The sequence below is a fragment of the Bombus impatiens genome, unplaced genomic scaffold (genome assembly GCF_000188095.3).
Source record: "Bombus impatiens unplaced genomic scaffold, BIMP_2.2 scf_0967, whole genome shotgun sequence".
NCBI lineage: Eukaryota > Metazoa > Arthropoda > Insecta > Hymenoptera > Apidae > Bombus > Bombus impatiens.
The window spans coordinates 116181-138689 of NT_177386.1; the positions used below are offsets into that span (position 1 = coordinate 116181).

Here is a 22509-nt window from a genome sequence, read left to right on the forward strand (position 1 = left end):
CGACATTTCAAACGTTTCTGGCAAGATTTCTCGCTCGAATTTCCAAGCTTTCTCGACCGTCCAACCGTGTCCTTGGATTTTTCCTCCCCATTATATCTAGTGCAATTGGGTTCGGTGCAATAAAACGCGCGCACCTCGGTCGTCCACCGCAAGAGCAAGATAAGTCGAGTTCATGCGACGGTGTTGTGAGAAAGATCGAGTCGGCTGGTACCAAAGTAATATAAGAGGCGAGGAGGGCACTGTAACGTCGACGGGCACCTCCGTTTTTAACGGAGGCGGTGTGTCAGTCCATGGCTGCACGTCGACCAGATACCTACACCTTGATATTGCTGCATGTAAGTCCGATAGTTTCGAAATACGATAAACGCGCTCTACTCTCGTTCGACCTATTGTTCCTAGAAGCAAGTACCATTTTCATCCAAATCTCTTTGCATCTCTTTCTCATTCCGTTCATTATAAAGTCTACCAATTCTTTATCGATGAAACAATTACCTCGAAATAACATAAAACGATTCTTCTTCTGTTATATAAACTGCGTCTCGCGTCAACGTCGTTCTTGTAACTTAAATTTTTCGATGAGAAATAAATGGTATTCAGTTGAAATTACCAAACGAGCATAACGAAGCGATTGGTTAACAAATTGTTAGTTCATCGTCTTACTTCTTCCTTTCTCTGTTATGTTTCGCATCGTTGAAGTTTTGCTTGATCGGTGAAGTACGTACTTGCAGTTCATTCTCCTGTGTATTAGTGGATGAGACAATGTAAATACCTTTTTATCCGACGTGTAAATCTCATACAATGTCATTATTTTCACTTATTCGTCTCATAGAAAATTAAATGACACTTGTTGAAGCGACGAGATGAATACAACGATGAGGTTGGTCAAAAACTTACCAGTTCATTGTCTTTCCCTTTTTTCGTTTTTCTTTTTCGATTTTTATAATCGTTGCAATTTTATTCGATCTACGAAATAAATGTGCACTTCGTCGAGTTTCACCCACGTGTTAGTGCGATAAATATAGGTCACTTGCGTCTAGTGTTGACGTATGCGTAACAGTTTGCGCTCGTAGAGACGAACGTCCTATTTTCACCCGCATGAGGACGGTCAGGGCCAAGAAATTGTTTCGCGCGAACCGTCCGTTTCTAATATTCGTTCGCAAATCGCAAACGTGAAGTTCGTTTCTAGAGCTCGCGCAAAAGTGGCCAGAATTTTGCCTCTGGAAAATGCAGCTGATTGGCACCGAGCCAACATAAACGAATATCGTTTCAAACCAGCTCCTTATTCTCTTTGCCTGATTTTTCGCAGGTTGACCTATTTTTTTCAAATTCTTATCGTTCAGGGTGGCACCGTTCTCCAATGTTTCTCGGTTCGTGCACGCGTGCACGAGCTTTCGTTAACTGATATTGCCAGGAGAACCCGTTGGCCGCGGTCCACGAACTTCAAAATCCGATCGACGACGGAACCACTTCGATCAATCGCAGCTGAAGATTTCCGTCCGTTATTTTCGGACCCACGAAACGTTTCATTCGGAAATTTTTACGTAAGACGTGAATTATCGATTCTTGCGTGTTCGTTTCGCGAACCGTGAAACATACAGCTTCCGATAAATCCATCTAATTAATTGTTTTGATCCATTGTTGGGACTAAATGAATCGTGAATTTTTACCGGCTAGTTGGTTTATGATTTCTCAAGAAATTTTTCATCGGATATTACGAATATTTAAGCACAATTACAATTAGTGTAATTACAGTTTGTGTGATTACAATGAAGCGATTCTATAAATTTTAATTTCATAGTATCGAATTCTTTTAATCATATGAGAGTACAATTAAATAGTACGAAACACGATACACTTGCGCCTAATTGATTACTATGTAAACGCTATAGTAAAGTGAGTGGTACGCCAATAAGTTTTGTAGCCACTGTGCATGTACTATAGCATCGTAGATATTGAAAATTCACAGTGAACGTACTAAAAACTTGGAAAATGCAAATTTACTCACAAACAAAAATTTGTTTACTCTACTGTTTACTGTTTGTTTACTCCGTTGATCTAATTATAATGTCGTTGACGATAAGAACTTTCTGTGTCTCTCCAATGAAGATAATCGATATATCGCGATTTTTTATCGTCTCCTAGAACGTATGTCACGATATTGGTAAAACCGAAAACACTTTCTACCCTTTAGAGTACATAAAATAGCCATAGATCGTTTGAAATTTCGATATATGCAGCTACGATTGAAAATGCCGCTTAAAAGTGACGCTATGCAGATACAGCGGCTCTTGGTTCACCGAAATTAGAACTCCGCCCCACATTGAAGCCACCATCTGGTCCACGACGCTTCGTCGCGGCGCTGTCACTGTCGATTACGTAATTCTTTAGAAATTTGACGTTTTCTCGAGACTAATTTTGTTAATGCATGCAAATCGATCTTCTACATTAAGATGCGTCGATCGTTTGCTACGGATCGATTATCATGGACAACTAGACGCGCGATTTAGCTTCGAGCACCGATGATTTCGTAAATACAGCTACAAAAACGTATACTGCTCGCATCTATGCATATAACAGTGCACGATATGTGTATCAGTAAGATGATCATTTTTTGAGAAATAGAAAAGAAAAGATATTTTATTTCACTGACTGAATGAAGATATCGAGGAACAGGTGATGTTGGTGGAAGTTTAAAAAAAAGCACGATCGTAAAATGCTAGTTTAACGATCGTGTTTGTTCTAAAAATTCTTGTTTAAAAGGCTGCTAAGAGCATCGCTTTAGCTTTCAGCAAGAAGCAAACGCACTCTTTGATATGATATAAATTATAATTGGTATTCTAATTGTAAGTGGATTAACAGCTTCATTTTCAATTCTTTGATATTTTTATTATACGTATTTTTTTAAAGTAAGGCGAGTGCTGATGATTTTTCAATTACGTTCAAACAAAACTTACTGGACACCCCATATATTTGCAAAAGGCACATGTACGCACTCATAAAGCAAGTTATAAATATCGCAAGGAGCAACTGCGATAAATCCTCGATAGTTTATCATCTTAATCCGCCACTTTCAAACTTCTTCAAACGCAACAGGAGGAACAGTACAGGAAATAGAGCAAAACATCGTGTTAAAAAAACAAAAAACCGGCATCTGTTAATCACGGAACGTAGTGATTTACGCGTAATAACTACCAAGTTACAATATATGCAAAATATGGCAGAATACGTAATATAATCATACAGAAGGTTATTTAATATGAAAAAAGTGAGAAACCTAAAATAAAATTTTCTGGCTTCGGAAATTATTCTACGTGAAAATATGTATCGAATTTCTTATACGAACTTTTATTCTCAAGAGAATCGAGTTCGAGGACTTGTCAAGTACCTGTGAACTGGACTAACTCTTCATTGGATACGAGTAGGAGGCAACGAATAGAAGAGCAGAAGGCTATTCTATACGCAAAGATAAACTAAAAACATAATATAAATTTTTTTCGCTTGAAGGCTTGTTTTCAAGAAAATCGAATTTGAACAGATTTAAGCTCTAAACAAAAAAAAAAAAGAAAAAAATGTATTCTTTATTCCCGATTCATCTTCACATACACAGGATAATCTCCTATCGTTCGTCCATTGATATCCAGTCGGAAATTAATACTCTCCGAATATTCACACTCGATTTTCTTAAAAACGAGATACGAGATCTCGAATGAGAAGATTGTAAATATTCTCAACTTTTGACTTTTTTTCGCGCATAGAATAACCTGCCGCTCGTTGTCCAGCATCCACCATGAAATTTGACAAATGGAAACTCGACGTTCGAAATTTCCCAATTACTTTTCTGCGAACGTACTCGTAGCGTTACCGCGAGTCTTTTGTCACACCGTGTATAACAAGATCGATAATCAGGCACGCGATCATCATTCACGAAGTCGACGGACCACGGTCCAGAAAAATGTCTATTAATAGCGAGAAGTGAACGAGAGAAATTTATTTTTCTAGAATGTCTGAAGCCGAGGATGCCTCGGGCAAAGGCAGTAACCTGACAGCGATTGAAGCAATCTCGGCGAGGCTGGCGGAAGTAACGCGACTCGCCGAGAAGCTGGACGCGAGACTTTGCGAGGCTGGAGCCAGGACTCGACCAGTTCCGATGTCGTCGTCCGCGATGTCCTCCACTTCGTCTCTCTTCTCGTCGTCGAACGTATCAGTCACCACGTCCACGTCCGCTCCTAGCCAAGTTCAAACGATTTCTACCGGAATCTCTGGATCCATTGCTGTTACTACCTCGTCGATTGGAATTACTACACCTTTGATCAGTTCCTCGGTGTCTACGGTGCAACTGCAACCTAAATGCGTGTCCACGATCTTGTCCTCGGCGACGAATAACGAAAGTGTTGGTCCTTCGAAGGAAAAGATGTCTGGCTTGGTGTCTTCGATACCACAATCGGCGAATGGAACGGTTTACACGGGTACTGTTAATGGTAAGGCTGGTTCTACTATGCTGGAGAATGGTAAGACGGAGGAAAAAGTTGCTGAGAAAGAAGACGGAGCAGAGGAGGAACGTAAGGACGTGGATTTGGACCGAGCGAATGACGCGAAGATGGAAGAAGTCGCGGAGGTGAGATAAATTCGTTCGTTTAATGAAGTAAAACATGTTGGTTAGAGAAAGGATACGATGATGTGTTTTATGGTTAATCCGTAATGGAGGTTCAAAAGAGGAAATAGCGTTAATAACAGTAACGTAAAAGCTGTATAAAAATCATTGAAAATCATTGTATTAAATAAATTCACTTACTTAATTTTTTATCGAGATATTAACAATGTATCGTTAGATTAAAAAAATGTGTATGATTTGAAAAGGAAATTATTTATTACAGACACTTGAACGTTCTGAAACTTGATAAAATTGTAAAGTTTGAAATATTAAAAATGTCAAAAAACAGAATTCAATAAAGTAAATTAACTGAAAAAAATATTACAAAAGAAAAATATTGCACGAGTACAATGTTAATCCTCGATTCAATTCAAGTTTAGAAAAATTGTTTCACACTAATTGAACGATTATTTTAAATCATTTAATATTTGATCCTCTTCTTCTCTGATCGTATAGAGTTGTCTCTATATCTCTATATTAAGTCAAATTTATATTCAATGTCTCGTCGAATGCATTTTGTGATATTTATATCACGATTGTAGGACGTAATTGAGAAGTCATTCGACGATAGTCAAGCCGATGATTCGAACATAGAGGACTACGTGACCGCCACCGAACGTTCAATTACTCCGACAGTTCGCTCCAGAAGCGAATCCTTCGTTACTTCTCCAGAATACGAAGATCTTGCTGCTCCAGCAACCATAACGTCTAATAACGATAATTGGTAAGAAACACTGTCCATAAACAAAAAGAACACTCATTAATTAATTCGTTCATGAATAATACGATCTGATTCTAATAGCGATTCTTTTTCGTCTTTTTATTCGCGAAGGTGGAACATCGAGGAACCTAAATTTATCCCCACTACTGCAGCGGCGTCTTCTCCTGTGTTTAAACAAATGGAAGCTTCGAAAGAGCCGAAAATAGAAAGAAACGTCGTCGTATCGGTGGATACTCCGCAATCGGAAGCTAGTGAGACGAACAAAGAAAAACAGATTGAGAAAGTCGTGACAATGGAAAAGAAAGTCGAAGTACGTAGAACATTTTTAATTTATGTTTCTGTGAATAATCGAAGGTTTACGACAACAAGAAGGCAGCTCCGATATTTAAAATAGCGAACAAAAGAAAATATTCATAAAATAAGAAATATAAGAGACACCATAATTTTGCAAAATAGGTTTCTATTTAATAAAATAAATATGATATATATTATGGAATAAAATGACTGTTAGGAATATGATATTTTTTAGTACAAGAGACACTAAAATGAAATTAAATTGTAAATTGTAATTATTTAAATTGAAAATGTTTATTACTCGAATATTAATTAACTATCAATTTATAGCATGTTCAAAAAATCGACCTGATTGATCTTGAGTTCGTTTTTGTTGCTTTATTCAAATTATTAAAAAGTACAGCTACCTTCTTATTGGAGCAATCCCTTCAATTTGCGTACGTCGGGATTTTTTTAATGCGTTATTTTATCTTGTGTCGATTCAGGAGAAATCCGGGAAGATCGTGAAAGAAGTTACAGAAACAACGACTTTACGCGTGTCTCACGACACTCGTTTAGGTATCGCGTCTTACAAAGTGATATCCAACACCACGCAAGATCATCGAGAAAACGTTGATGTTAAGGAAATCAAGGATCTCGAACGAATCGTGTTTCCGGATGTTCAGACGAATGGATTACACCACGAGACAGATTCCGGTTGCAAATGTGAGACTTTTCACGTTCAATAGTCTTTAGAAACTTTAGTTGCTCTGATGCCTATCTTCACTATGGAAAAATTCATTTTCTACAAAAACATTTATTGCATTATCTACACAGATTATTTTCATTTAAATCTAAAGAGTTATCAGAACGATAGTTTTATAGTATAATGTATTGCATATTTGTTTAAGATAGGACAGTAATTTTCGTGCTCCAATGCATTATAAATTACGTTGGAACAGAATAAGAATTTAATAATCGGACCATGAACCTTTATGCATTCATAGGAAGTTTAAAAGTGCAAAACTACACATAGCGTATAAAAATATAGAAAATATTTAAAATATGGTTATTTATAATATTGAACAAATAATTGTTTAGGTCATATTCCTTTAGTTATATATAGATAAAGATATCAATTCATATAGATACTTGAAGTCTATTAACAACTGATACAAAATAATTATATCTGCCACCAACAGAACAAATTGAAAATACAATATACAATTAACTATCTATTTACTGCGGTAGCCCTACTAAGAATGTTTCAAACGATCATTAAAAATCATATTGTTTCGCAGCGGATTCGTACAGTCGTAGAGACGAACTGTCAACGAAAACAGACGACACCGAACGCGTGATCAAATTCGCAAAGATTTGCGAGATCAATCAAGAATCACGCGTAATCCCTGCGGACACATCGAAGGATATTTCGTTGTCCCTGAAGGAATATACGCGACACCGCGAAGATAGTGGAATTGAGATGTCACCGACGAAGAAGGACGAGAATCTCGAAGGGCAAGATTTCCTCGAAAGAGCGAGGAAGGTGAGTTCGATCGAAAGTTCCTCGATGAATGGCGATCGAAGGAATGGATGTTGCAATTGCAATTGCAGTCACGAAGCTGCATGCTACGATCGTTTTTCCATGCAACAGAATCTGATCGAGCTTAACAGCGTTAATGAGAATCGACGTTGTGTGCCACTGTCTAATGCAAGCTGATTTTTTTATGTGATCTGTGTGCTTCTATGTTATATATTAGATTCCTTTTTGTACGTTCAACCCGGTTAAATTAACTATTTTATAAATGTGTACTTGATATAATTGTTTCCGAAGAAATATGTTAGTATAGTTGTAGAATTGTAACTGCAATTATTATCATTGTAGTCTGTATAAGTGATAAAAATACGATAAATAAGTATAGTTTATACGTTTAATTTATATTTTGTTTTTTTATTAAGTACTCGATGCAACTTATAGGGTGTTGTGATAAATATTATTATATAAGCAATCAAAGACGCCTGAAGCTTAAATTTCTTCAATTTTATACAATACAGTATCAGGATTATTTTAGACTCTGGAGTAAAAAATGATCTTCAGATAGTTATATATAAAACACATTTTATAATTTACCTATATAAAATAACAGAAACACTGGGTTGAACTGATTACAAACGATACAACAATAATTACCCAATGAAAACCTAACTCCTCCACCTTTAACCATTTAAGAAAATCAAAATTAGTGTATAGTTAAAATACGAACAAACATTTTCAGTCTAACGTGTGCATAACAGTTATAACATCCTTACGTTGTGTGCATGGCTCGCGTTTGTAAATAAAGCGTTGCTCAACAGTCAGAAAAACTGGATTTTGTACCTTGAATGTAAAGAAAACTCGTCACATTTTCAACGAAAAAAAATTATCGGCAATTAGAACGAGCGATTCCTGTTATCGCGATGACACTCTTTTGAAAGTAGCGGGTCACGAGCTATCGGTAGATCTCATCGCGTTTCGCGCGCCATCGGTAATATTCGGGCGCGTTCGGATGCACTCGACAACGCGCATGCGCGGCCAAACTACTTCGGCGGCATTCGAAACGGGACGATCGGACAGTCTTGAGTCGACTGGCTTCTACGACCGATCGACCGGTGATGTGACACCATTGTGACATGTGTCACGCGAGTGTTGTTGCTGCTGAGGTTTACGTTGTGGCTGTCATTGCTTGAACGTGGGTCGATTTAGGTGATTGCCCGATAATTAATTAGATAACGTAGCATAAGACGATCTTTACGAGATACATTTACAAATTCACTTTCGATCTCTCTAATCGAGAATGTTTCCCAGATTCTATTTTTTTAAATAATCAGATGAACTTTTATAGATACCAAATAGAATATCAAATAGAATATGAAATCGATTAATACTATTACAGCAAAAGATCGATAGTAGTCAAAGAAGAAACGTTTCTCATTCAGGGAATACGTAATTTAATTATCATTCGCCCCACGAATCGTAGTATCAAGTTTCTCCGCAAACAAGTGGCACTCTTTTGAATGGACTCACCGATGCGCGACACGTAATCCCCGGTTACACTCGGCCAACTTTGACCAAAAACCCGTCCAATTTGTCACGTTTTTCTCTCGACCCCGATTTCATCTCGTCCTTGGGTATGCTGTTCACGAGCAGCTCTCGTCTCTCTTACCTTGAAAAGTGCCACTGAAATAGTCCGATCGTAATACTATCTTGCCGCGAGTAACAGTTCAAACCAACGGAGTAAGAACCTCTTACAAAATCATTTACATCGCCTCTACCATTTATCGTTATCTCACAGAAAGCACGAGTATCGTGCTCTCGAAAGCGCCATCATCGAATTATATATACATATATACATATGCATAAATGTATATTATATCTTATCCACCATTCGTTGTCCATTAAATTATATTTAAAAAAGACAAAACGACATCGAAGAAACGTTAAGCGAAAGTTTTCCCCTTTTCTTGTTAACGTCTTGGTTTCCAGTAGCAGCGATCGTCGGCGAACAGATAACGCGTAATTAGCCTGACATAATGCCACCGATAATACCATAATACCGGCGTGCATTGTTTCACGAGGATGGGCGGCGGACAAAGGGAACGCTTCCGGGCCGCGAGATCCGTGAACCGTGGAACACGCCGATTCCAGCGGACTGTACACGCGATCTCGCTTAATTTCTCGTCTCCTCTTTTTCCACGGGATCGTCTCCACGATTCCCGTGGGTCGCGCGGTGTGGCGAACCTCTCGTTCGGAGAACGCCACCAGTCAGTCCGGTTTTATCCTCCCATTCGTTCGTCCGTGTCGGTGACGTCACCTTACAAAGATACCTATAAAGTATAAACACACTGACGTTCGATCGAAAGGTGTATAGTAGACATACGCTTTTTAATTCACATCCGTGCGTTTTAATTATACACCGGCAATTAGAGGTATGGTGAATAGACTCGTTCTCCGGTTGCTAGTTTCGATTAGATTTGGTCCTTTTTTTTTTAAGGCGTTTGTCTGGCCTCCGTAATGATAGTGTCTTTCAGAGGCTGAATTGTTCGATGCATTCGATCTGTTGGCTATTAGTAATGGATATATTTAAGTATTAGATCAGAATCGAAAGTGGATCGCAGCGGAGTGAATTGTTATCGGGATAGATATCGCGGGTGGCGTCCGGATGCTAATTGTAAGTGTCTGGTGGTTTGTATGTCTCGTTTAAGTCGATTGAAATTCGATGTAGATACTTTCTTCGTTGTATAGATTTGATATACAGGGTGGTTGGTAACTGGTGATACAAGCGGAAAGAGGGTGATTCTACGCGAAAAAATAAGTCGAAAATATAGAATAAAAATATTTTTTTCATTTTTCCATCGAGACAACGATCTACAGTGAGATCCGTTATAACGTACCGCACGCGTACCGAGCGAAGATTCAAAGTCGATTTTCTCGAAAACAAAGCCTCAAACGAAAAATGTTTATTCTATATTTTCGACTTCTTTTTTCGCGTAGAATCACTTCTTTTCCGCTTGTATCACCAGTTAACAACCACCCTGTATATATGTTTGTTTTTTTATTTGGTTGTTGAACATTTTTGAAGAAATTCGGGATTCGATATCTTCGGGTAGTTGGTATATTGTATGTCTAAGTAGATTGCGGTTAAATATAGATGTTACAGGTTCTTTGTGTATATGGAATTGATGTGTGTTTTAACGTAGTTGTCGAATATTTGCAGGGAATTTTGAATGGCAATGTTCTTAAGATTTTATTCTTCCATTGTGGAGTTCGAGTGATGTCAATTGTAACAACTTGTTGAATAGTATGTTTCTCGAGTAGATTAAATTTTGATATACCGTAGATTATTTCTTCGTGGTATACCAACTTGCCGGTATCTTTTAATTTGGTCATTGGAAATTTTTGAAGGAACTGGATATTGAAATTTTTGAGATTTAATTCATCCATTGAGGATTTCGAATGAGTGGGGATTCGAAGAAACTGTTTCTTCGTGATACATGGAATTAATATATCTTCTAATTTGCTCAGCGGAAATTTTGGAAGGGATTTGAATACTAAAATTCTTTCATCGAACAGATAACAGAATAAAGTATCTTTGTTCGTGGAATTCTTTGCGCAACATAAGCTTTATTGGACTGGCTTCAACATCTAATGGTTGTACAAACAAAAACGCTACTCTTACAGTTATACAAGAAGTCAAACTGCAGTTATATATACACGAAATTTACAGTAGCAGCGTCTACGTAGTTGAAGAACTACGAGCAAAAGCAATGATTTTAAAACGAGCTAGATAATATTCCAATATTTTTAATTTCCAATTTGAAAATTTTCTCTCCATCTTTCGTCTGTAGATATAATTCGATGAAACTTTTACACAGTAAAATAAAGAATTTTTTAAAACTTGAATTTCGTTCCGAAGCTTTCTTTCCATATTTCATCCGTAAACGGAGCATTCACGATGTTTCAATATAACTAGCTCTGAATCATTATCTTTCTTCCGAGTGCAAGCGGTCGTTTCAAAGCAAAAGAACTGCAAGACGTTTAATTTATATTTCAAAACTTCTTTTCTATTTTCCAACCGTAGATAAAATATAACGTTCCAGTGCAATTGCGTCTTTCTATTACTTTTCCCAGAAACTAAGCCAGACAAAACAGATTTGGAAAAACTTGAATCTAAAGCAACGTCTACGGAGCATATAAAATGGTTTATATGCTTCAAACCTCTTGACTTCCATTCGAAAATTTCTTTTCGATGTTGCCACAGTGGATGAAAGTTTTACGTACGTTCCAGTGCAATCACCTCTGCCTGTTGATCGTTATTTCGGTCGCAAACGCAAAGGACCGATCGTTCTCAGAGAATTTTTCTCAGGGAAGGAAGGAATAGAAGTTCTCGAAGCGACGATTCGGCACGCCTTGGTGTCCGTAGAATTCGCGTGTTTGGCGAATCGCCAAAAATAACGTTAATCAGTAGAAACGGCGATGGTAACTGGAGAACGTAACAGACGCGTTGACTTCGTTGCGATCTCGATGGAAGATGGAAGACGAAGAGCGACCGGCATCAAGTTTGACCCGCTCCGAAATATTTCCGCGTCATAATGCCGTTGTCATCTCGTAGGAACGCGGAACGTTGATCAACGTCAGGATTAATTCACCAGTAGATAGACGAGAGCTATTAAAACCTTCGTTTCTTCTCGTTCGTGTCTTGAACGTTGGAAACAGGCCAATCGAATTCCGTATTTTCACTGAAATATAATTATGCTTGAATTCCTGCGTCACGAACTTTGATCTATCTTCCGGTAGAAAGTCGCAACTACGATTCGTGGGTGTAAAATGTTAAACTAGTTTGTGTAATGTAATATGTAGAGAGTACTTTCGTTAAAAACAGAGAAATTGTAATTTTATTTCGTTTTGCTTCAGACGTATTACGTATTAGTTTCGTTTCTTGGCGATTGGTATCCCTAGGCGTGTTATGGCTAATGAAAAGATTCGAGTATAGGAAAAAATAATATTTAGAAGCTGTTATACTTGATTTATCCGATCTGTGTTAATCGATTTTTCACCATACAATCTTTATTCACATAGTAGAAATTATCACCTAGTGTGGGTGTGACTATAGTGTACGAAATAATTACAGCTGGATTTGATGTAAACTCGGTATATTCGAACTTGACATGTTTCAAATTTCCAAGCTTCCAGTCGAAGATTCGAATGTCTGGAAATCGAAGGATTTCAAATTTGAAGGTTTAAACGTTTAGAAATTTAAAGATTTGGAAATTTGAGATTCTGAAAATTCTGAAAATTTTTAAATATTTCAAAAACGTCGAATCTTTCGATCTATTCAGTAACGTCGATTAACAATTGTTAACTATCAGTACGTGAAAATTCGAAATACCCATAAAACGAAACAAGTTGAAACATATCGCGGAACAATTTTACCATTGCTCCAACGTCAAATCCAGTCTCGAGGTGTTTTTCGCACGTTACCTTACACTTGGTACGATTGAAGTAACGAGTAAAAAATACAAAAAAGAACCACACGAACGATTCGGGACGATCGTCGAATCGATCCACGCCGATAGCTCGAACGATTCTGTTTTGCCGCGAAAGAGAAGAGTTACGAGAATGGTAGACGGACACGACTCGATGGAAACGACGGAGAATAGCGAGGTACCTCGTGAGAAGGAATCACGAACGATGGTGGAGAGCAACGAGGATGCACCGCAACAAACCACCAGTCCGACGACCACCATAAGCACCATAGCTGTGCAGAGCGGTGAAACGCGTCTGGTGATCGCTCTACTTCAAGTAAGGGGCATCGTACCTTATCGTAGACGACTAATGTATTAATGTCTCGCCTGTGTAGGCGGCGATCTTTTTTTATGAATCGATTTTCGCACTGTGATGGGTTTAAATAGATATTTTTAAATTTAAATAATACGAAGGAGTGTTTTTATGGATTTTGTAGATTTTGTCTTTTTTAGATTCTCTAAATATGATTTTGGATATTTTAAGATTCAGATGGTATAACGTAAAATCGTCCTTTTATCATAAGCGATTAACATTTATAGAATTTTTTAATCATTCTCTTAATAAGATTTTTCATATTTTATAATTCAGATGGCTAATGTAATGGGAAATTTGTTTCTTGTTAGTAGATCAATTGTTATAAATTTAAGAATCGTTGAATGACTGTTGGTCGCTTTTATGTAGATTTATGTAAAACGTTTTATGTGCTTTTTGTTAGATTTGTTTGTACGTAGCTTGTTTCTTTACTGTATTAATTAGTTAAGTGTTTTTTTTTTTTTTTGATGTTATGGTGTGTAATTATATATATACATATTTTTTATGAGATTGTGTAACGTTTGGGATTAAATACTTTTTGTTTGAGCTTTTTTTACGAAGAAGTTAGCAATTAACTGTTAATTATATACTCTGTAATATTAGGTTGAAGAAAGTTACTGAAACGTTTTCAGAACTTGAGTTATATTTATCATCATTACGTGAGTCATCATCATTATATTGCCTATTATACATTTTTGAAAAATGTACGTAAGAGATCCTATCGTTCCCTTTATCTCAACTCTTAATTCCTTAATTATTAGATTCGTCGAATTCGCGTACAATTTTTAAATCGAGGCAAATTCTATTTGAAATATAAATAAAATATAATTACTTCAAATGATTAACCGTATCTCGATTAATCCATTATCTTTACTTTATTTATTTTTAGAATTTTATTTTCAAAATATACGTGGAAGGCAATTTTATTTTATGTTGTTTTAGTCGGCGAATATCAAACTATTCACGATAGATAGTTTTACAATATGATATCGTCTATCTCTAAAATGGTTTCCAATAATCTTTGAATAATAAACACGCGTGAAGAAACGTGCATATCGAACACATTTGACATAATAAAGAATTATTTGAAAGAACCTAAACGAAAGATATATAAATAAATATAATGATATGATTATTTTATCTCTAGTCAAATAACGAAATATAATTTGAAATTGTTCGAATATGCTGAATATCTACGAATCAAACAGGATAATACAACATTATTTAAACAAATTATTTTTCAAATATTTTATTCAATTAATGCCCAAAAATTTGACAATTACGTATAATTAGTCCCTGTTTGTGCTTGAATAGATAATTAATCTAAATGTCAGATGAATCAAACATCGCCCTCCAATCTCATTATCGCTATATCTCTCGTGCAAGCGATTAAACGCACAAAATCTATTTTAATTCTGTTCCTAGTTCTGAGATTGTTACCGTTAAGTGTTCTATTCGAGTGTTCTTCAAACGCATCTTATCTTCATCGATGCGTATCGTTCTTCAAGTCACTTCGAATCACTCGAATTGCCATTTTACCTACCTCGTGCAATATCAAGTTACAGAAAATCTTGAAACAATTTTGAGAACCGACATATGTATTAGGTTGTTCGAAAAGTTTCTTTCGTCTCATAAGATGATAATAGACGAACGACGATTTCTGTTTTATATTATTTTATTGAATTAGGTATGATCCATTTTATTATTATTATGTTCGTGCATAATTCAATAAACTAATATAAAACAAAAAACATTGTGCGTCTATTATTTCCTTATAAAACGAAAGGAACTTTTCGGACAACCTAATGATAAATATAATCGAGTGAGATTACCACAAAGATAATAAACGACTCTCAACATTAAATCGATCGTGTCTCGTGCTATCAAACGAACCAAGTAGAAACCAAATCGATCAGTTCCATCGAGTATGACGATTTGATTGCTAAAAATATTCCATATAAATACTATTTTAAATACCGATGCTTATCAAACGCTTATTAATACTTATTTGTATAATAATCCTGGCGGTAATCGGGTTGTGAACGCTGTGTGTACCACGAAGTCGCCGGATTAGGAGCGAATAATTTTAACCCTTTCATAACGAAGCCTAGCAGAGGCTGGGAGAAAGCGTCACATATAATACGATGAAAGTCTTAAGAGTCATCGTACACAACGCAATTACCGATATTTATTTTTCATAAAACATTGAAAGTACATTACACGCGTATTTTGCATCTGACGCTATATCGACAACAAGAAACGACGAGGCAATGATTATTTCCTACACCGTCCATTCCGAATTTTTCACCGTTTTATTTTTAATCAAAGGATCAAGAATATTTTCATGATTTTACTGCACTCTGAGAATACAAAATCCACGATAATTATACGGAATAATAAGTGTTAGATTGTCCTTGTAGAAGCGTCTTTCTTTCGCAAACGTGTCTTTTACGGGCAAGTCTGTGAAATATCGCGGTATTTATCTCAACAGAAGAAAATGGATCGTACGTAATTCGACAAAATAATATAAAAGAAAAGAACCTCATAAAATCCTCATAAAACGAAGGAAACTTTTCGGACAAGCTAATACGTTGGCGTAACGCAAGTGCGACCAGAGCCAGCAGAAATCATCGAGTTCCATCAGCGACGCGTTCGGTCGCCATTTTCACCGTTGACCACGCGAAAGACAGCATATATCAGCGTCATGGCCGACAAAGGAGCATGCAAACGTCTTGATATATGTTTTAGGAAGCGTTCGAAAGCCGGTCGATCGCGTATATTCAGGTAGAAGCTGAGTGGCTGGCCGCGTACCCGGTCACACGCGTCCATAATCTATGGTGTTGGATTATTTCGGGAGTCGCCTCGAGTCCATAGCTATTTCCGAGTCCTCTCGAAACCGTGAGCGTTTTAGGTATCCCATCGAGCAAAACGAGCTCTCGGAAACTCCGCGAAGGATAAATTTAACCGCTACAACGGGTTCCTTCCCTTGGAGAAATCGCGCAGCCATCAACGAGGGCCAAACCGTCTCGTCTTCGTTACGCCACCAAAAATAATTGTACGAGACGTGCAACGATCATGTACCATGACTATGTACATGGCAGAGACGTAAACGTGAGGTACACGAAAGGATTCGTATGGAGAAAACGCACTTGTTGCACGCGATTATGTAATTCTCTCGGGGGATACGATCTTGTACGGTACTTGTTGCTCGAGATATTTATAGACGCAGGTACTTTTCTAGAGGCGAGTTATCGACGTGTCGGAAATGGATTGCAATTTTTCACTTTGCAGGATTTTTATATGCGATTTTACGGATAGTACGAAGAGTCGACGAGGAAATGAAAAGAATTGAGAAAAATGAAATTGTCGCGACTTGAAACGCAAACTTTCTGCATCCTCCCATCGATGTACATAATGTATAGTTATACAGGGTGATTGGTAACTGGTGGTACAAGCGGAAAGGGGGTGATTCTGCGCGAAAAAAGAAGTCGAAAATATAGAATAAAAATTTTTCGTTCGAGGATTTGTTTTCGAGAAAATCGACTTTGAATTTTCGCTCGGTACGCGTGCACTTTATCGCGTCTCGTTATAACGGATCTCACTGTAGATCGTTGTCTCGATGGAAGAATTAAAAAAAAAAATCTTTATTCTATATTTTCGACTTATTTTTTCGCGTAGAATTACCCCCTTTCCGCTTGTACCACCAGTTACCAACCACCTTGTATATGTGTATAATTTAATATTTTCTCTGTTGTATAATGGATTCTTTAATTTTTTCGAAAACTTTTAACGATCGTAAATTTTCATTATAGTTCGAACTTTGGTCGCCTCTCTTTGGTTCGAGAAATTCTGTGAATTTGCTTCTGCGGTACATCGTCCAATATTTGATATTCTTCGTAGTGGATTTTTTAATCTTCTCGAGAATTTTAAATATTTCTTATTTTACAATGATCATTTCTTCGTTAAGGAAATATGACACGTGTCGTTGTCTTCAGAATTCCAGAATTCTCTATTGAATTTTTCCTGATTGCAGTCTACAGTTTGATATAGTCTGTCTTAAACTCTAACACACACACAATGTTGAAATCTCGATTTCGATTATTTATATGCGTTGATAACACTTGAAAAAGTATGGTTGGATTTAGTGACTCGAGGAAAGTGAGGTTTATCTCTGTGTGACCTATAACTGGAACCGGTCCAACACATTTTTTTCGTGGATTCGTTGAATAAGGTCATCGTAGGTTTTCATTTGGTTTCTTCTATGTTATCCTTAAGAGGCAATTCCAATCGCTAGACCCTATTCGAGGAAAATCTATCTCATTATTTCAGTATAGTAAATTATTGTAAATATCGTAATCCGAAGCATTCGTCTTAACCTTTTATTTTCAACATTTTTTCTTTTTTTCAATTTTTGAATTACATATTTGGAATGAAACATATCCTATATCGACAGCACGTGTATATTTTTCTGTTTTTACATGAACTTCTCTTGACATTAAGTCGTTAATTTATGACGAAAATTCCGTTTTGTCAACGTCTGCTAAATATTCATTAGCAGCCTGCTTAAATTTGTAATTTAATAAAAATTTCTTTACGGTAAAGAAATTGTCTAAATCGTAGGAATAAATAGAAATGAGAAACGGAGAAATTCGATGAGTGTAATAGACGAGACGATTAATTGTACATATTTTAACTTGTCAGTTTTTTATCTTCACTGGAGAATAACTTTCTCTTTATCAACCTCTCTATCTTCTCTTATTTTTCTTCACGATAGAATGATTCGTTATTAATTACATTTATCAGTATGATAAATGAACCTCGCACACGTCAAATCGATCAACTGCACTGCAGATAATTATTTGATTACCGAAAACTTAAACATTAATCATACGCTTCAGTATTAATATCAGGAATTTTTCAAAAAGCCTCTCCTTCGCCGTTGTTTACGTTAAATTTTTGACTCGTGCACGAACATCTGACATTGCAAACTGGTGAATATTTAACGCGACGAAAATTCTCGTAAATACTTATTTTTCCATACTTTCCAATGGCTGTCTCAAACACGTGCAATTAGCGTCAAACAATTTAGCAATTTGTTTGGTGGCGATAATTCGCAGCCCCGCGGCTCGTGAAGATATTATCATACGACGCAAGGATAAAGGTTCGCATTATCTAACAAACGTACCTCGTAACAGACGACAGACTTTCCTCCTCTTTTCTTCTTTTCACTTTTTTTAATTTTTATTTCCTTTTCTCCGCCCTTTCTCCGCCTCCATGTTTCATACACGTCACACGATCTTATCATGAAAACACACGATAACACCTATACAACTGGTTCGTTCCATTACATCACGGTATTACCGGTTACAGTTACATCACGACGTTATCGATTACACGCCTCTCGGGATATACATTTGCATTTCGAGGCAGAATCGTTACCCTCGCGGTGAAATAATGACTCATTGTTTCAACGACGATCGCTAATGCAGACGTGGTTTCTGCTGTACATCACGAGGAAGTTAATTAACGCGCTAGGTAATTTACAAATTACCAGATAATTTTAGAGGGCAATTAGCTGGTCGCAGTTTAACCCTTGTCTGTTTCTTCTGTCAATTTCACGCGTCGAGATAAATGTATTTACAAAGCGGTACGTGTGTAGTACATCGTTTCTTTTTTTTTTTTGTGAATATTTATATCTTTTATATGTTTATTTATATGTATTATAATCACATATAATTATTATATTTGTAATTTATATGTATTATAGTTACACAGCAATTAGATATCTATCATGTGATAAATCGGTAGAAAAATTACAAAATCTGTAGTATCAAGACTGAACAATGCGAATGTATCAGACAATTTTTCATATCCACGTACGATAATCTAAATTTTAATATAATTTAATCTGCCTTTTTGTTTATGCATATAAAGTTAGGTGTGCGTACATATATATCTCAAATAAAATATTGAGCAATTTTCAATGAACGAATTTACAAATTCAATTGTTTATTTTTCCACTGTATTTACTTTTTGCATCCGTATCAATTTGACACTATTTACCATTTATTTGACATGATCTAACGTTATGTGTGCGTACATATATATCTCAAATAAGATATTGAACAATTTTCAATGAACTAATTTACAAATTCAATTATTTATTTTTCCACTGTACTTACTTTTTGCATCCGTATCAATTTGACACTATTTACCATTTATTTGACATGATCTAACGTTATGTGTGCGTACATATATATCTCAAATAAGATATTGAACAATTTTCAATGAACTAATTTACAAATTCAATTATTTATTTTTCCATTGTACTCACTTTTTGCATTCGTATCAATTTGACATTATTTACCATTTATTTGCCTACTATTTATTTGACATGATTTAACGTTATGTGCGTGTACATATATATCGCAAATAAGATATTAAACAATTTTCAATGAACAAATTTACAAATTATTTATTTTTCCACTGTACTCACTTTTTGCATCTGTATCAATGTGACAGTAAGAACGAAACTAAATTGGAGAAACGACATGTAGATGAAGTTTGAGTAGGTATACGCTTATTGTAATTTTGAAGAGGCAACAGACGGGATTGTACGTATCTATTAATAACACGATAACATAACAATGACTTACAAAGCGTCATAAAATCAGTCTGGTAATTGTAGTTACTTCATTTATCAAGTGATATCGTGACGTATCTGTTTCGGCGCAAATCAGCGTTAATTTACAACTTCCTTCCGTCAAATATATTAATCTAAAACAATGTCGAAACGCAAACACTTATGGGATAACAATAGATAAATATCTCCAACTTGCTTCTCAAAGATACCATTTTTATGGCTAGCTAATTCTAAGAAACTTCTATCAGGTCACATTTTGTTAACTAAAACAATTTTTCCCACATGAAAATATTAAAAATTTGCTATGAAAACAAACTTTCTACTTAAAATTGACAAACTTTTGCTTGTCTTTAAAAGTTAAATCGAAAATATTCCTTGCCATGGTCGTGCTATTTTTTGGCAACAAGATGACTCTTGGTTGTAATGGAAAGTCGTCAAAAATGAATCTTACAAGAATAATAAAATTACTTATCCAGTGAAAACTATTCAGAATTGCTCGTATTCTTCGGTTATCTCGTCCAAAAAGCTTAATTTCTTTTTTTCTTCGATCATCTTACAGTCGTTCAATCAGATCTTTTAAAAATTTATCGAGAACTATAGAAGTTTCATGATAAAAGCTTTGCAAATGAAAAATGAAGAACTTCATTCCAGACAGTACAAACATTGTTCGATGCTCATCTAACGCAAACGTTCCACGTAAATTTGTTTTCTCGAATAAATTTATTATTTCCATAAAACCTGGTGTCCAATGAATTTCCACGAAGCTTCGTTTTATCGCATCGTTAATTCCGTCGATGCACGTTGTCGCATTTGCCGGACGAAAAGGACGCACGGACAGGTAGGCAGACGCACAAAGGTTAGTGCGCGCGTTGGTAGATCCAAGAGGATCTACCGTGGCATGGATCTGCTGTACGTTCTCGTGTAATCTAACAAACCGGTATTATAGGAGACGGCGGGCGTGATCCTTCCTCCGCGCCTCTGCCTATATCGTACCTACGACCTTACGACACTGACTCCTGCCTGCGAAGGGACCGAAGAAAAAAAGAAAAAGGGAAATAAGGTGGACGGCCCAAAGACGGGACCCCATGGTGGCGGTACAGTCATCTTCAAGTACCGCCTTCGATCCGGGTCTCAGATAGAACGCGGGTTTTCAAGCTCGTGCTGCTGAGAGAACGTTGCTCCTTTGCCTCTTTTCCATGTTAATTCGTCCCTTCTAACCTGATCGTCGACGTTCGATTTATTTCACTGTAGATCTCGTTTCCTTCGATGGAAATTTTCAGGATTTTGGAACATTTGCGAATGAAGATTTCCTTTGTTGCGAGTTGTTCGAGTTTTAGATTTGTTTCATGTAGGCAAAATGTATAAAATCGATGTTCAATGTTTTGCATTAGGTTGTTCCAAAAGTGTTTCTCGTTTTATAAACAAATAACAGACGCATTTCGTTTTATATTATTTTATTGAATTATGTACGATTGATTTTGTAGTAATGGAATAAAATGAATGGGAAGATCGTATGTGCAGTGGTTGCAGAGTATTTTCATCTTTTCATGGTCACTGTTTATCGACGAGTTTTAACGTTTTGTCTGTTATTTTCATCCTTAATTTGTAATGCTGTTTCTTTGTTTCGAGATTGCTTCACAGACTTGATGCGTCGTATTCGCGAATCGTGGTTTATGGTCGAACGATTTCAAGTTGGACAGATACTTCAAGTAGTGGTTTCCTGTTTCAAGGTTCGTTTATCCTTGAGTGCCTTTGATTTAGATTAATGGATGGATTCTTAGCGACGAGGAAACGTCGTTTGGATCATTTGGTTCGAAAAATGGATAGCCGGGGTTGTCACGTTCTTCTCGAAAAATAGTTATTGTTCTTTGTTAATAGGTATTGATCTTTCGTAACTTCTCCGTTCCTCGAAAATGCATTAAAATCATCTCATATTGAAGCAATATCTCATATCGAACAATCATTTATTTCAGTTTACGCAAATAATACTTTTACAATTTCAATTTACAAGTTCAGTAACTCGATATTTTAAAATCTCGAAAAATGTACAGATTGCTATACATGTGGTGATAATATAAAGAATTTGTTTCACAACTTTCCTATTCTTCGACGATATTAAGATGCTCTATCAGTATTGTAACCTTGATCCCTTCAAAAAAAAAAAGCTCCAAGATTAAAACCAGCAACTCAAATAACCCAAAGAAAAATCTTTTCAGCGGCACCGGTCGATTCAACGAACAAGCTTAAACTCAATCAAGGACAAATCAATTCAAGAAGACAATTAAAGAATCCTACGTTCAAAATCATTCACCGTTCACCTTAGGAGAGTCGAGGAATTCGATTTATCTGTGTCAGAAATCCTCGAGCAGACACGTTTGATTTCCGGGTCGCTTTTTATTCCGAGGAATCACGTGCACGTCGATGATCAGTCGTTTGCAAAATAAACACATTGGCAAATACTGACGTTATTTCAGAGCAATACGTATTGTTTGAGAACATTGCGTCGCGTGATAAACGAACGATGCACAGCCCCGCGAAGAAATAAGCGTATTTATCGGAAAATTTTCTCAGTTCTAGACAAAATGATTAATGAACACTATCATCGCGCGTATCTGTGTAAAACAGTGATTTTCAAACGAGTGTACCGCGAAAATTTCTAAAACACGCAATAATTCGCTATAAAGCGAGCATTTAGTCAACATTTTTGTGTCATCTATCAACACTAGTATTAACTTATTATAAATTAGCCATGTTACTGCGCCACGCCAGAAAAATTACTGAAAATTCTCAGCGCGAGAATTGATTGTAATTTTAATAAATAATAAAAAAAAATCTATAGAACTACC

The 22509-nt window shown here is 36.3% G+C and overlaps 1 protein-coding gene across 9 annotated transcripts in view; it reads left to right on the top strand.

The window, feature by feature from the left end:
• Window positions 1–202: 202 nt before the first annotated feature.
• LOC105681464 (titin) overlaps window positions 203–22509 on the top strand; it is an 81469-nt gene continuing 59162 nt past the window's right edge. For 3 of the 9 annotated variants that reach the window (XR_001102639.3, XM_033323401.1, XM_012391177.3), the window contains exons 1-6: window positions 203–335; window positions 4000–4615; window positions 5194–5375; window positions 5484–5682; window positions 6152–6371; window positions 6947–7191. Coding sequence is in view for 8 of the 9 variants with exons in the window: in XM_033323401.1 (XP_033179292.1) it covers window positions 4001–4615; window positions 5194–5375; window positions 5484–5682; window positions 6152–6371; window positions 6947–7191 (1461 nt within the window). In the remaining variant the exon portion in view is untranslated. Of the gene's footprint in view, window positions 336–3999; window positions 4616–5193; window positions 5376–5483; window positions 5683–6151; window positions 6372–6946; window positions 7192–8239; window positions 8389–12685; window positions 12985–22509 lie in introns of those variants that run through there. The other 6 variants (XM_024370796.2, XM_024370797.2, XM_024370795.2 and 3 more) reach the window with 4 other exon arrangements.